Below are 15,367 nucleotides of genomic sequence, written 5' to 3'. Positions count from 1 at the left end.
GATATATAAATAAAAAAAAATAAATGTACACTATGTTTCAGTGCTTCTGCAAACAGGACAACAATACTGCTTTTATTATTCTTTTTTACAGTATTATTTTAATTGTATAGCAAGGGTCAAATATTATATGTATGCAATTTTCTCTTGTTTTTGTCATTTATGTGCTGTGAGCTCTATATGCTGTTTTATATAAATAATATTAAATAAAAAAATCATTAAATTGGCCTTCTGTGTCCTAAGCAACAAAATTCTCCCATGGTGTGTGGCCACCTGATACTACAGGAGGCCATACCCTATCGCTATATTGGTTAAAGTGCAAGATTACTGTGTGCCTGTTTCAGTGTTTCTGTTGAGAAAACACAAGGATAGAAGCTCTGCTCCCACCAATAAACTAGGTTTGGCATGAATGCATTGTAAAGTGAAAAAAAAGGCTAAATAAGGTAATTGGTACAATAGCCTTTTAGCATGTCTTCTTTCCTAAATGATCACAATATTCTTTCAGGGAGCACATCAATAGTGGGGCATGTTATAGCACTCTCTATACCTAGAATAACATTAGAAAAGATGGCTAACCCACTGATAACATGGTCATTTTCATTCTGAAAAATTCTGTAGGAAAAATAAACAACATCACTTTTTGGTGAACAGTCTGGTTTTATTGAAGCATGGTGTTACATACGTGGAACAAAAACATTATTTGAAGAGGCTGGTGATACTGGTAAGTTTACAGAAAATTTGAAAAATTACATTTTACTGGCTTTCAAGAAATCAGCCACAACAGGGCAACACTTTTTTCTATCTAGTACAATCTCAGCAATATTTACAAGCCAACACCACCTACTGTAGAGCATATTTGTAAAATGAACAACTTTACAAAGGGTGTTTACTACCTTTCTTCTTCTCTGAAGCGTTGTGCGTACCCATTAAGTCTGGCTTATACATTCACTATTACTTTTCTTCACAGCAATGGGCCTGATTTATTAAAGCTCTCCAAGGCTGGAGAAGATACACTTTCACCAGTTAGGCTGGGTGATCCAGCAGACCGGTAATGGATTTCATAAAACCATTTGCTATTTGCTAGCAAATGTTTTGATTCCTGGACCAGGCTTGCTGGATCATCCAGTTTACTGATGAAAGTGTATATTCTCCAGCCTTGGAGAGCTTTAATAAATCAAGCCCAATGTCTCCAGTCTACTGGTATAAATATAGCCCCTTGAATCGTGTCATTATAGCAGCCTGAGCTTGATACACTAAATAGTACTTTCAACTGCCAGACAAGAAGAAGGACTCAATATTTACAAAAGTTTGACTTGCCACCACAGGAAGAATAGAGGTTAAATCTACTAATAGGGACAAAAGACAGTCCGGTTTACCGTAGGAGAACCATAGATAATTTAGGGACTGTTTAGGACAAGTAAATATCAATCATTCAACAAGAGAATATAAAAAACACATTACATTTTATTTAAAGTTTACATATTAAAATCTGTATATAATGATAATCTGTATAAAATCACATATTTGTCTAAATCTCCTTGTGGAAACCTCTTAAACTGAGATATTACGCAGTTTCTACATGTTTCGGAAATGCCAAGTCCGCTTCATCAGGAAATAGAGATCTACAGATAATAATCCAATAATAATCAATTAGTATGAATTTTTTCCATAATTGAATTAAAATGTATTAACAATATTTCTCAGAAATTCAAATACTATTAAACTTACATTCACATTGAGTGCTAGTGATTCGCCGTATACCCCTTTTTCATAAAATTTTACATACAGCCAGAACACAGCGTGGAGGAAATTTAATGCTTTAAATTTATAATTTAAATGAGAATAAATAGAAGACAGAACAAAAATCATACACAAAAACTAATGGCTATTTTTTGTATGATATAGTGATTTAACAGAAAGACATAAACAGTATTATTATTTGGAAAATCTTTTTCATAATTTTGGGTGAGTCTTTATGACATTAATGGAGATTTAATTAGCATTTGTGGTATATTTTTGGGTTTATATATGTTTGATATAGGGGGAGCAGGGGTTTTGATAAGAGCAAAAAGAGGGTGGACTTCCTTCTAATTAGGGCAAATGAGATATGGATTAATAATTTTTCACATGATTATTTAGCTATGAATGTAGCACACATTTATAAAAGTTTAATTGGAATTCTGTTTTTCTAATGAGGTATCCATTTTGTAGAAAATGTGTTTAATAAATTCCACTTTATTAAATGATTTAAATGCTGTCCAAATTTGAGTTTTTATATATATATAGATATAGATATGTTACACCAAGTCAAAAAACAGAGAAAATAGCCTGATGTGACCAGTAGAAACTTTATAAGTGGGAATGATAAAGGCAAGTAAATAGATACTGCTCAGATGAAAGGAACTAGCTAATCTGGGATAATTGAAGGACAAGAAGAAAACACCCTCAATTGTTAGAGATAAGAAATTGAAATGTGGTTTAGTGATTGCATTATCAAAAAAATCAATTTGAGACATAAAGTAAGGCTACGTACACACATCGAATGGTTCTCGACCGATAATCAGCTTAGGGCCTATATCAGAGGAGAATCTGGCGTGTGTACATCGCTCGTCGTTCATCGGCTGAACGACCGACCTGGCGGATCCACGGACGATGAAAGACGAACGATCCTAATTAAATTGAAGGGGGAGAGCGCGCAGCAGGGTGCCGCTCTGTCATTCTCCCCCTCCCCATAGAGCAGAACAATGCTGTATGCACTGAGCATGTTGATGCATCATGCAGTCCTTAGTCGTTGAAAAAGATTGTGAAAGATCCTTTCCAATGACAATTATTGCACGTGTTTATGCAGCCTAATTCTCACTTAATAGAATGTCAGTTAACTGTGGGTTCAATGGAGCTCTTAGAGCTTATCTGCACTAATTGATAATTTTTCCTTACTTAAATTATAAATTTGAAGCATTAAATTCCCTCCACGCTGTGTCCTGGCTGTATCTAATATTCTATGAGAAAGGGGTATACAGGCGATCGCTAGCACTCAATGAGAATGTAAGTTTATTAGTAGTTGAATTTCTGAGAAATATTGTTGATAAATTTTAATTCAGTTATGGAAAAACATCATACTAGTTGATTATTATTAGATTATTATCTGTAGATCTTAATTTCCTGATGAAGTTTACTTGGCATCTGAAAATATGTAGAAACTGCGGAATATCCCAGTTTAAGAGGTTTCCACAAGGAGATTTACACAAATATGTGATTTTAAATACAATCTTTTATTGTTATATACAGATTTTAATATGTAAACTTTAAATAAAATGTAATGTGTTTTTATATTCTCTTGTCGAATAATTGATATTTACTTGTCCTAAAAAGTCCCTAAATTATCTATGGTTTTCCTATGGTAAACCGGACTGTATTTTGTTTCTATGTTGTATGGGATGTGGTCCAGTATAACTAGGTCCTGAATGGCACAAATACCACAATTCTTTTAATAGGGACACTTGCTCCCATGAGAACAGTCTAAATAGGGATTTAGAACAATATTGGAATAATATCCTCACTTCTGGTTGAGTCTGCAGGAAGTAAAGAGACTTAGTTCTAATTGGATAAAGATGGATTACCTACTCTATCCAAAATAGTGGCATTTTTATTTTGGCTTGTTTGCTGCAGCACCACCCTAGCTTTCAATTTTTCAGCCTGTTCCTGTGTGCAATAGCTGTGTCACTGGGGACTGCCCCACAAGCAAGACACACAGTTACATGTATCTAGCAACAGTAGAAGCTGTGTGTTGATGAGTTGCAGTCACGGTGTTGGAACAAACATGCTAGTGTGTTAGTGGTACAGCTGTGTGTTTGTGGTGAAAGGATACAGTGGCAGAACACCATTTTACAGTCTCAACGCTGATGTTCCAGAAATAGCAGAAGATAATGTTCAATGAAAATTGGTTTCATTGCACAACTAAAAAGATTTTTCCATCTATCCATACGGATCTGCTGAGTGACAGGACTGTGATGCCTTGAGCATCATCTTTGCATACAAATCATGGGCTAAACTAGAAGGGTAAGTGGTAAGACAAGCAATCCTATTCTCATAGCAGGCTGCAAAGTCTCCAAAACCAATGTACGTACACACCTCAGATGATTCTCATCTCATAATCACCTCAAGGCTGATATCGGCTGAGAATCTGGCGTGTGTACAGTGCTCATCATTCCGCGTCTGAACAACTGTCTTAGTGGACGACGAAGGACGAGGAACAACCGTAAATATAGTGAAGGAGAGAAAGGTCAGTGGGGTGCCTCTCCATCGTTCTCCACCTCCAGTCTCCATAGAGCAGAACAATGCTGTATGTACAGCACTCTTTCATGCATCCTGCAGTTGTTTGTCGTTGGAAAGGATCTTGAAAGATCCTTTCCAACAACAATTATCACACGTGTACGTAGCTTAATTGTCTTTACACATTGTAACGTAATACATAAACCTATTAGACACCTATTGACATACATAAACCATGGAAAGTATGCTGCATATATTGTTTAAATGTAAGCTTTATTTTACATCATGTATTTTTTAGTTGTGTTCTATTTTCATGTTGATCTCTGTTCTGTTTTTAAAGGAATAAAAATAATGCTGCGCACAGAAACTAGCCAAATATTTCTTGTTATAATCTAACTTCCTCCAGAAATAGAATGGAATTTAACTGCTGTCACCAGCATAACTATGTTTTAAACTAGAACAAATATGTTTCAGTACCATCCAAAGAGTATTTTCTGGTGCCAGAAAACACATAATGTGAAAAACACATCTTTTACAAAATGATTATTGTTTTTTTTTATTATTTATAATCATGAGTCTGGCAAGGGCATGTCTACAACCTAATTTGTTTGTAGCTATAGATTAGAACCCTGTGATGTATGCTTGTGCCAACTGCGACATGAAAATTCTGCTTTTTACCATGGGGAACCATAGACATCAGAAAAGCAGCGTCTTCGAAATCTTTTTTTCATAAATGTCACCAGTTCCCCAGGGCAGAAAATACAGTTTATAAATCACCAGTTTGACCTAAAAAATACTTCATGAGCTTGCACAGACAGAACAAGCCAATTAGTAAACACAAAATGCTAAACTAATTTCTTTCTCCTCCATTCAATTATCAAACCTGTCTGACTTTCTACTTTAAAGCAGAACAAAACATTTAACAAGAACCCCTAATCATTAATATACTTACCTCTGTCCTAGAGTGGGTTAACTAGTCCCTACAACCACTACCTCACTTCCAGTTTCCAGATTTGTAGGAGAGTGATCTAACTGGCTCTGACATTCAATCATAATTTTGGTCATTGGGACTCCATGAAACCATGAGCACATTTTGGGTAGGCTGAAGGGGTATTTACACTAGATAAATGTTTTTATTTTAGGTTCGCTATATACATCAAAGCTATACACAATGTCAATAAACTGACAAAAACCTGAGGTATTTATTATAATCGTTATTACTATCTTTTCTGTAATTCAAAAAAAGTCTGTGGGACTAGATGAATATGATCAAAGTTCACAAATACATTGCTTCACCTCCTGAATAAAGAGCCCTCCAACCACTTGCACCCCACTACATGGAACATTCCACTGCCTGGATGCATCCAGTGCCACATATTTGCCACCACGTTTATCAAAAGCTGTCAAATTCTGCACTTGGCATATGTTGAGCAATATCAAGAAAGGTTCAAAGTCGCCCTTTTCCTTTAGCTGCAATATTTGTTAGACTGCATGAAGGTATAAACTGTGTGTAGTATAATTTTGCATTATCCTTCAGAATGAAACCTTTTATTCATTTTAGTAATTAGGAGATATTCAGATCTTCAGAACTTTATTAAAGAGTCTAGGGGGTCATAAAAAGCATTTGATTATATTCATGCTATCATAAAACCAATCTTGTATTTTTTAAGTGTGGCAAGGGCACAGGAATGTGACATTTAAAACATTTTTTTTATAAGTACCAATTTTAGTTTTCAAAGAAAAATGTTTTATTGATTGTAGGAAAGCTAAGTTTTCCTTTTGGTATATGTACACTGTGATGGTAGATCAGTTGAAAAGCAACTTAACAGAAAAGTGATAAGGCAAGACAAGTAGGCTTAGGGACAGATACCAGATATATGAAGCAGGAGTAAAGGATGTTATAGTAAAATCCATACACATAAAATAGTTCAGATAGACAGCAAGGAAGTAAAGACAAAGTCTATAACCCTATGGAGAAAGCCCCAGAGTCTGTAGACCTCTTCTCATCTACCCGACCTGCCAGGGTCTGGTCGCTCTTGAAAACATGGCTGCCAAAAGGTGGGGTGGAATCAGAAATCTATAAGACCAAGAAGAGAGAACACATACATAACTGAAAAATTATTATTTGCATAGTTCGCCTTCACAGATAAAAGATTGTTGGAAACCAGTGGGAAATTAGGAAGACGTGAAACTCAAAACACACATAGAATCTTTTATTTATTATATTAGATCAAAGGGTATATACTGTGGTGTTCAATTCTTACAAACAACATTTTTAATTTCAAATAATAGGGGTGACAAATGAGAGTTTTGCTTTTTGTTTGAAGGATTATTTACCACTGGTTTCTCTAGGTTTCCCCCTTATTTTTTTTATTATTAATAATAATAATAATAATAATAATAATAATATTAATAATAATATTAAAATTAATAATACCAAATAATAATTGGGTGTAATAATATTACAGTAATGTGTTAAAGTTGCAAATATACAGACAAATATAAAAACTGTACCATAAAAAAGTACCATAAATACTTAAATATAATCTGAACTACCTACTTTTAACTGAAAACACTTTAACTTGAGTGTAAACCCAGGCTACAAAATGTGGGCATCACTGATTTTTTGGGCATTGGCATTTAATTAGTAATCAACAGAAATGCAAAAAGAATATTGTGAATAAATACATCTATGGTGTGATATATTTAAAACACTTATTTAAAAGAAGGGAAAATGAAAAAACCCATGGGTTTAGTCTATATATCACCCCCCTTGAACGTGTTTTTCATTATGATAGGTCACTTTTTCCTAAATGATCTTCTGTGTTGTAGGTCACCTATATATGGTGCTGTGTCCTCATGCAAAGCGTGTAATAAGGGATGATAATAAGGGATGATAATAAGGGTAGGGATGAGCGAGAAGGCCTCTCACAGTCTCGAAAAATTTCCTTGGCGAAAATGTTTGGCGAATCGATTTAGCGAATTCTATTAAAGTCGATGGGCCGAATTTACACATTAATACAAAGCCCCTATACATGTTAGAACTACCACATTTGCTAGGTTTGTGTAGGAGAACAGTGGCAACAAGGAAAACAAGGAAAAAAAACAAAAGTTCCAAAATACTTTGTGGTTTTCCAGAAAATGGCTGGCAAAGTGACAGCAGGCAAATAGGATTTTTGCGTGATTAACAGCATCCAGAAAGCAGCATAAACATTAGGACATTCAGAAAAGGTGAACTCAACCCACTAGCAACAGTCTCTGCCCTCAAAACAGCAGGAAAACCCATTGCCATTTAATGTATGCACCCCTATTGAACTTACATAGCTGCATAATTTGTTTACGCTATAAAAATCCTGTTTATTATTAATAATAATTGCTAGCTGGCATCATGACCTGGATGACGTGTTAGGAATGACACCCATAAAGTTGTGGGCAAGTAGTGCGGTGACGCAAAAGGTTAAGCAAAAGGACCAGAGACGGAGCGTGGGTCAGTGAGAGCAGTAGCATGTATGTGTGGCCTTTGGTCAGCAGGGAGACTGCATTGGTAAGAGTCATGGAGAGCTTGGTGTAGTGCATCGTCAATGCCACCCAGAAGTGTACAATTTTAGTAAATGGAGTACTGACAGGTGGCAGCAGGAACAGCAGGAGGAGTAGGCGGTGGGCACTGAGATGGAGTGTGGACGGCATTGGTAACTGGCACCTAGAGCTGGGTACTGGGCAGGCGGCAGCAGCAACAGCAGGAGGAGTAGACGGTGGGCCCTGAGACAGAGTGCGGACGGCATTGTTAACTGGCATCTAGACCTGGGTACTGGGCAGGCGGCAGCAGTACCAGCAAGAGGAGGAGGCTGTGGGCCCAGAGGCGGAGTGAGGACGGCATTGGTAACTGCCATCTAGGGCTGGGTACTGGGCAGGTTGCATCAGTAACAGCAGGAGGAGGAGGCTGTGGGCCCTGAGACGGAGCGTGGACAGCATTGGTAACTGGCATCTAGAGCTGGGTACTAGGCAGGCGGCAGCAGTAACAGGAGGAAGATGAGGCGGGGGCCCTGAGACTAGGTGTGGATGGTATTGGTAACTGGCATCTAGAGCTGGTTACTGGGCAGGCGGCAGCAGCAACAGGAGGAGTAGGCAGTGGACCCTGGTGCGAATTGTGGACAGCATTGGTAACTGGCATCTAGAGTTGGGTACTCGGCAGGCAACAGCAGTAACAGCATGAGGAGGAGGCGGTGGGCCCTGAGACGGAGCAACAACAGCATTAGAGGTTGGGGCCATCACTTATATGGACAGTGTAGAAGCTGTAGCTATTGGAGACATTGCTGTGTAGGGGACTGCCTTTTCCTGTCTGCCAGCTGTAACTTTGTAAAATGCAAATAATGTTGTACAAGTGTTTCCTGCCCCTGATAGTGGCCTTAGAAAGCCCACCAGGATATAGGAAAATGCAGGAAGTACAGGGGCAACATTGGTAACTGACATCTAGAGCTGGGTACCGGGCAGGCAGCAGCAGTAACAGCATGAGGAGGAGGCGGTAGGCCCTGAGAAAGAGTGTGGACGGCATTAGTAACTGGCCTCTAGAGCTGGGTACTGGGCAGGCGGCAGCAGCAACTGCATTAGGAGGAGCTGGTGGGCCTTGAGACGGAGCAAGGACGGCATTAGTAACTGGCATCTAGATCTGGGTACGGGCCAGGCAGCAGCTGTAATAACATGAGGAGGAGGCGGTAGGCCCTAAGACGGAGTTTGGACGGCATTAGTAACTGACATCTAGATCTTGGTACTGGGCAGGCAACAGCAGTAACAGCATGAGGAGGAGGGCCCTGAGACGGAGCAAGGACGGCATTAGAGGTTGAGGCCATTACCTATATGGACAGTGTAGAAGCTGTAGCTATTGGAGAAATTGCTGTGTAGGGGACTGCCTTTTCCTGTCTGCTAGCTGTAACTTTTTAAAATGCAAATAAAGTTGTACAAGTTGTACAAGCCCACCAGGATATAAGAAAATGCTAGAAGCACAGGGGAAGCATTGGTAACTGGCATCTAGGGTTGGGTACTGGGTAGGCAGCAGTAACAGCAGGAGGAGGAGGCCATGGGCCCTGAGACGGAGCGTGGACAGCATTGGTAACTGGCATCTAGAGCTGCGAACTGGGCAGGCGGCAGCAGGAGGATGAGGCGGTAGGCCCGAGACGGAGCATGGACAGCATTGGTAACTGGCATCTAGAGCTGGGTGCAGTGTATAATCAATGACACCCAGAAGTCTATAATACCATTTTTGTGAATGTAGTACTGTGCAGGCAGCAACAGCTTTAGGAGGAGGGGGTGGGCCCTAAGACAGAGCATGGAGAGCATAGGTAACTGACATCTAGAACTGGGTGTAGTGCATCGTCAATATTGCTAGTTTGCATCATGAAGTGGATGACATGAATGCCAACCCTCAATCTTAAAATACTTAGCTTACTTAGAAAAAATAGGCAAAGGCAATGGTTCCTATCAGTGTGGCAGTACTGGGGGTTTTCATCTGCAGTTTGTTAGCCTCCAGGAATCAGCAGAAATGTAGAGTAAATTGCTAGCTGGCACAATGGCAGGCATGACACTGGCAAAGAATGCCACCTCTGGACGTTGTGATAACTAGCGGAAAAATTCATCCAAATGAGGGTTTGCCGTTAGGAGGAGGAGGGAGAGGACTGGGGTGGCCCATGCTTTCACACCACACCCAGGTGCTGCAATGCCTCTTGCAGACTACCGCCCACTGAGCTATGCAAGGCCACCCAGTGAGCAGTGAAAGACAGGTAGCGCCTCACTCCATGCCTGGTTGTCCAGCTGTCCATGGTGGACGTGGATTTGACTAGACACCGAGAATGACAATGCCCAGGAGAGGTTACCCATTACATGTGCATGTAACCTGGGAACAGCTGTGCGGGAGGTAATGCCTGCTTGGTATATTCCACCCATGCTCGGCACAGTCCATCAGGTCACGGAAGGGAGCTGAGTCCACAATAGCTGCAAGGTCAATAGTTTGGCTAGACGTGAATTGAAAAAAAAGTGGAAAGATAGCGGCTCATTATGACAGAGAATAAGTCTAGCATGATAAAAAACCTTTTATTTCAGTTACTAAAACATATACTTCTTAGAAACATATTTGGTAAAAGAGGCCATGGCAATGTTTAACCATGACTTCATAAAATACTCTCCAAGATGTGGATCAGTACTGTACTTATGGTCTCTCCCGACACGTTTCGCCCTAAACGGGCTTCCTCAGGGGATTCCTGAGACCCTGGAGATTATATTAATGATAGTATAGTATAGAAATTCCACAGTATTCTTACAATTTTGACAATTTTGTGCCCTGCGTCTGTTCCTGCTCCATCTCCCCCATGGTCACATCATCTCTGACTGTTCCCCTGCTTTTGCCCACTCGTCTGTGTGTTCTTTGGGACTCACATGAGGCAGATTTGTAGCCTCTTTCATCCCCAGTCTGTTGCTGCTGCCTTTCCTCTACGTCTGTTTCAGGACTGCTGCTAGCCCTTACACGCACCGGTGGTTCCAAGGTGACATTACGGTCGTCATCATCATCCTCATTTTTCATCCAACATCCAAGCCAACATCTGTTAATGCAGCCACTGATGCAGAGCCTTTGCCCAGCAACTGCTGACCACACTCTCCAAGGGTCTCAAAGTCTGCCTCCTGCTCTGAAATTCACAATGACAGATTCTCAGGCTGCTCGTCAAACAACAAGGGGGAGTCATCGGGAGGTACAGGAACATTAGCCACGCTAACTCCACTGTTTGCTCCTGTCACCGCTCTGCTGGTTGCTGCTGCTGCTGGTGCTGCAGAAGAAGAGCCTGCTGTAGAAGAAGAGCCTGCTGCACTTGAGGTCCCTGTGACCCAGTCCACAATACTCTCCACATGACGTGGCTGTATGATTGTAGTCCGGCCTCTCAATAAATCTACTAGCTTACTGGTGCTCCGCACACATCTCAGACCTGTTTGACAAATTGTGGTGCTGCCTCCAACAGTTTACTGCTGCTGCTATCCTACAGTGGCGGACTCCTGGGGAGCATGCCCCTTGCCAGATGGGGCAGGACGCCCAACGCCACGCCTACCCCTGCGTCTATCTTTCATCTTTAACTTATTCGGGCAAAAATGCAACTGTACCAAATGGTCTTCTTTGGTAAATAGCAAGAGGTATCAAACAATGAAATATCAGTATTTTTTTGAGAGAAATACAGATTTTTTTCTGGCTTTGCGGATATATAGCAAGTGCTATCACAGTTAAATATCTGTATTATTTTGAGAGAAATACAGAAATTTTTCTGGCTTTTTGTATATAAAGCACGTGCTATCACAGTTAAATATCTGTATTTTTTTGAGAGAAATACTGAATTTTTTCTGGCTTTGTGGATATATAGCAAATGCTTTTACAGTTAAATATCTGTATTTTTGAGAGAAATACAGAAATTTTTCTGGCTTTGTGGATACATACCAAGTGCTATCACAGTTAAATATCTGTATTATTTTGAGAGAAATACAGACATTTTTCTGGCTTTTTGGATAGCTTGCAAGAGGAATGAGACTGAAATATGTGTTTTTGTACAGTATGACAGAAATCTTTCTGCCTTTTTGAAAACCAAGCGGTAGCAACTCTAACTGCACAATCTGTATATTTCAAGATTTACAGAAGGCTCCTAACCTGCCATGTCACAATGCACAATGGCTTTTGTGATAGATATGTGATAGATTGCAAGAGGTATCAGACTGAAATATCTTTTTGTAGAGTAACACAGAAATGTTTTTGCCTTTTTGTATAAATAGCAAGAGGTATAAATAGCAAGCAGGAAAAACTGCACAATCTGTATATTTCTAGATATACAGAAGGCTTCTAACCTGTCCCTGTCACTATTAACTTCTCTCCCTGCTTCTTTCTTTGACACAGAATACAAGATGGAGAGACTAACCCCTCCCTCCTTCCCTGTATATATACCTATTCTGAGATCTCTGCTGATTGGTTCTTCTTTGCCTTGCTGTGCATCGTGGGAGTAAATGATTCGCTCCCAGCTGCGCCATTCCTGCCATAAATAGTAGGCCTTCTCCCTCCCTGCATTTCCCCTTGTTTGTTCGGAGAGAACACGACCTCATGGCGAATCACAAGGCTGTTCTTGCTTAAATGTTTGGTAAGCAAGAACGACTCGATTCGCTGCAAGATCGAACCTGATAATCTCGCTCGCTCATCACTATTCTTGGGTAACCATAAAGCACCAAATTATGATGAACTGGTGCAAAACTTGCTCTTTGTGTGCTGTTATGCGCATAAAAGTACACTATCTCCATAGCCAGTTGCAAAATTTTCCAGAAAACCTTGGCGATTTCAGTGAGAAACAAGCTGAAAGGTTGTATCAAGATAACATTATCTTATCGGTTATTTCAAAGCCATTATTTTTTAGGGACTGTTTACTCACTGGCATGGTATCGATGGATTGGCGTAAGGCCAATGTGGTTCCTATCTTCAAAAAGGGAGCAAAGTCATTACCAGGTAATTACAGACCAGTTAGTTTAACATCCACAGTTGGAAAGGGCCTAGACAGTTTGATAAAGAACCACATAGAGGAGTTTCTGCTGGAAAATAATATTATAAGTGATAGTCAGCATGGCTTCAAGAAAGACTGAAGTTGTCAAACAAATTCGCTCTCTTCTTAGACAGTGGAATAGCAGTTGATATAGTGTTCTTGGACTTTGACACTGTACCCCACAGACGGTTAATATGCAAGTTGGGATCATTAGGTTTAGAAAAGTAAATCTGTAAATGGATAGAGAACTGGCTTAAAGATCTCATCCAGAGAGTTGTAATTAATTATTCATACTCTGAATGGTCTAAGGTTATTAGTGGTGTACCCCAGGGTTCAGTGTTTGGACTTTTACTGTTTAACATATTTAATAATTATTTAGAGTTTAACATTAAAAGTACCATTTCTGTGTTTGCAGATGACACCAAACTATATAATGGAATAAGGTCCATACCGTATGTCTATAGTCCACAAGCATACCTGGATGTAATTTTTGATTGGGCAACCAAGTGGCAAATGTCATTTAATATAGATAAATGTAAAGTTATGCACATGCATGTTTCATACTGTCTAGGGAGAATACATTTGGGGGAGTCAGAAATGGAAAAGGATCTAGGAGTTCTGGTAGATCATAGACCTAAGAGCAGCATGCAATGCCAAGCTGTAATACCAATAGCTACTGCATAATAAAGCTAGTAAAGTACTTTCTTGTATTAAAAGAGGAATAGACGTCAGAGATGGGGACATAATCCTGCCCGACATAACATGCCTGCCTGACATAACCCTGTACAAAGCATTGGTAAGACCACATCTGGAATATGCAGTCCAGTTTTGGGCACCAGTTCACAAAAGAACATGGTGGAATTGGAGAGAGTGCAGAGAAGGGCAACTAAATTAATAAAAGTAATGGAGGAGCTTAGCTATGAGGAGAGATTAGCTGAACTGAATCTATTCTCCCTTGAGAAGAGACATTTAAGGGGGGATATGATCACCCTGTATAAATATATAAATGGTCCATATATAGAACTCTCTTCCCAATTAATCACTTTGAAATCATTACAAAGAACAAGAGGGCACTTTTTTGCGTCTGAAGGACAAGAAGTTTAGGCTCCAGATAAGAATAGGATTCTTAACTGTAAGGTCTGTGAAAATGTGGAATCAGCTCCCTCAGGAAGTAGTTTCAGCAACTACTATACATTGCTTTAAGAAAAAGCTGGATGTTTTTCTAGAAGCACAGAATATAACTGGGTTTAAAGGATTTAAAGTAAGGATAACAGAGAATGTTGATCCAGGGAACATCCGATTTCCTTATGGAATCAGGAAGGAATTTTTTTCCCCTGTTGAAGCAAATTGTACCTGGGATTTTTTGCCTTCCTCCTATGTCCATAGGATTTTATATCTGGGATATGTTTGTTTCCCTAGTGGTTGAACTTGATGAACCTTTGTCTTTTTTCAACCTGACCTACTATGTAACTATGTGAGATATAAAGGTGATGGAAGAAAGGTATCAGGGCAGATGGGATAGATACATGATGGCAAACTACTGCTGGGGCCTTCAACATGATTGTCCTGATCATCAGCATAAAAGGAAATCATACAAACAGAGTGAAATGACTTCTTTGTGATAAGTTCTGTAAATATACAGAATATAGAATATATTGACATTAAGTATTTCATAAATTTAAATTTGTATACGTAGGCATATCTAGTTTATTTTGCTTAATTTCCATGTTTCATTAGTTTTTTTTTAGATTATTATTGAGGTCATTATTCCAAAAACTAGAGCCAATCTAGCAAAACCAATACCATATTTGGAATCTGTGCATCAAACAAATACCCTCTACATTTTCAGCAGTGACATACCTCTTCAAATTTCTTTGCTTTGTACTGATCCGCTCCTTTCAGAAAGTTCAGTAAAATTATATCACAAAGGACAGTGCCCTGTAAAAAGAAACAACCACACTAATCAGTCACAATAGTAGTTTATGGATTAATATAATTCATTTTACCAGCAGATGGCACTGCAAGAGTAATTTTTGTTGCGTCCTTTGTTTCCTATATATTTACACCCCCCCCCTCATTTAAAATACCTATTGCTGTAGCTTTATATGACAAGAAGCCATTATCTTTGGCTTCAATCCCCAGGTTACATACCAGTTCCGAGAATTAGGGCAAGAACAAAATTACTTAAAGCACCCTGCCCTTTAATAGTTTCATTTCCCCACTGTATAACTCCATTGTTCCTCTCTCACTAGTTTGCAAGATCCTGCAGAATTCTGGCAAATAACACGGTTGATTACATATACGTAGCTGCACCTTTGTGGTTATGCCAATGATGAGGAGTCACCAGCACTAAAATTGTCAGAATACATACCATATATAATCAAATATAAATCAATTTGAACATAATATCGCACAAAATATACATTTTGAAGTAGAGGTCAGGTTGTAATATTTTTTTTAAATATTGTGCCACATCCCAACAAAATATCGTAGCTTAAAAATATCACAAACAAAAACGGGAATTTTTGGGCACAGAACTTTTTAAAAAT

The 15,367-nt window shown here is 39.3% G+C and overlaps 1 protein-coding gene across 1 annotated transcript in view; it reads right to left on the bottom strand.

Annotated features, from left to right (window-relative positions):
* Positions 1 to 3,409: 3,409 nt before the first annotated feature.
* Positions 3,410 to 15,367, bottom strand: part of P2RX3 (purinergic receptor P2X 3) — a 95,569-nt gene continuing 83,611 nt past the window's right edge. Inside the window, exons 11-12 of the mRNA XM_072424368.1 lie at positions 14,679 to 14,756; positions 3,410 to 6,346 (exon numbers count right to left, since the gene is read on the bottom strand). Of these exons, the coding sequence (XP_072280469.1) occupies positions 6,230 to 6,346; positions 14,679 to 14,756 (195 nt within the window). The 3' untranslated portion in view covers positions 3,410 to 6,229. The remainder of the gene's footprint in view (positions 6,347 to 14,678; positions 14,757 to 15,367) is intronic.

Source organism: Pyxicephalus adspersus, chromosome 10 (genome assembly GCF_032062135.1).
Source record: "Pyxicephalus adspersus chromosome 10, UCB_Pads_2.0, whole genome shotgun sequence".
NCBI lineage: Eukaryota > Metazoa > Chordata > Amphibia > Anura > Pyxicephalidae > Pyxicephalus > Pyxicephalus adspersus.
This window is presented reverse-complemented; position numbering and strand designations above follow the sequence as displayed.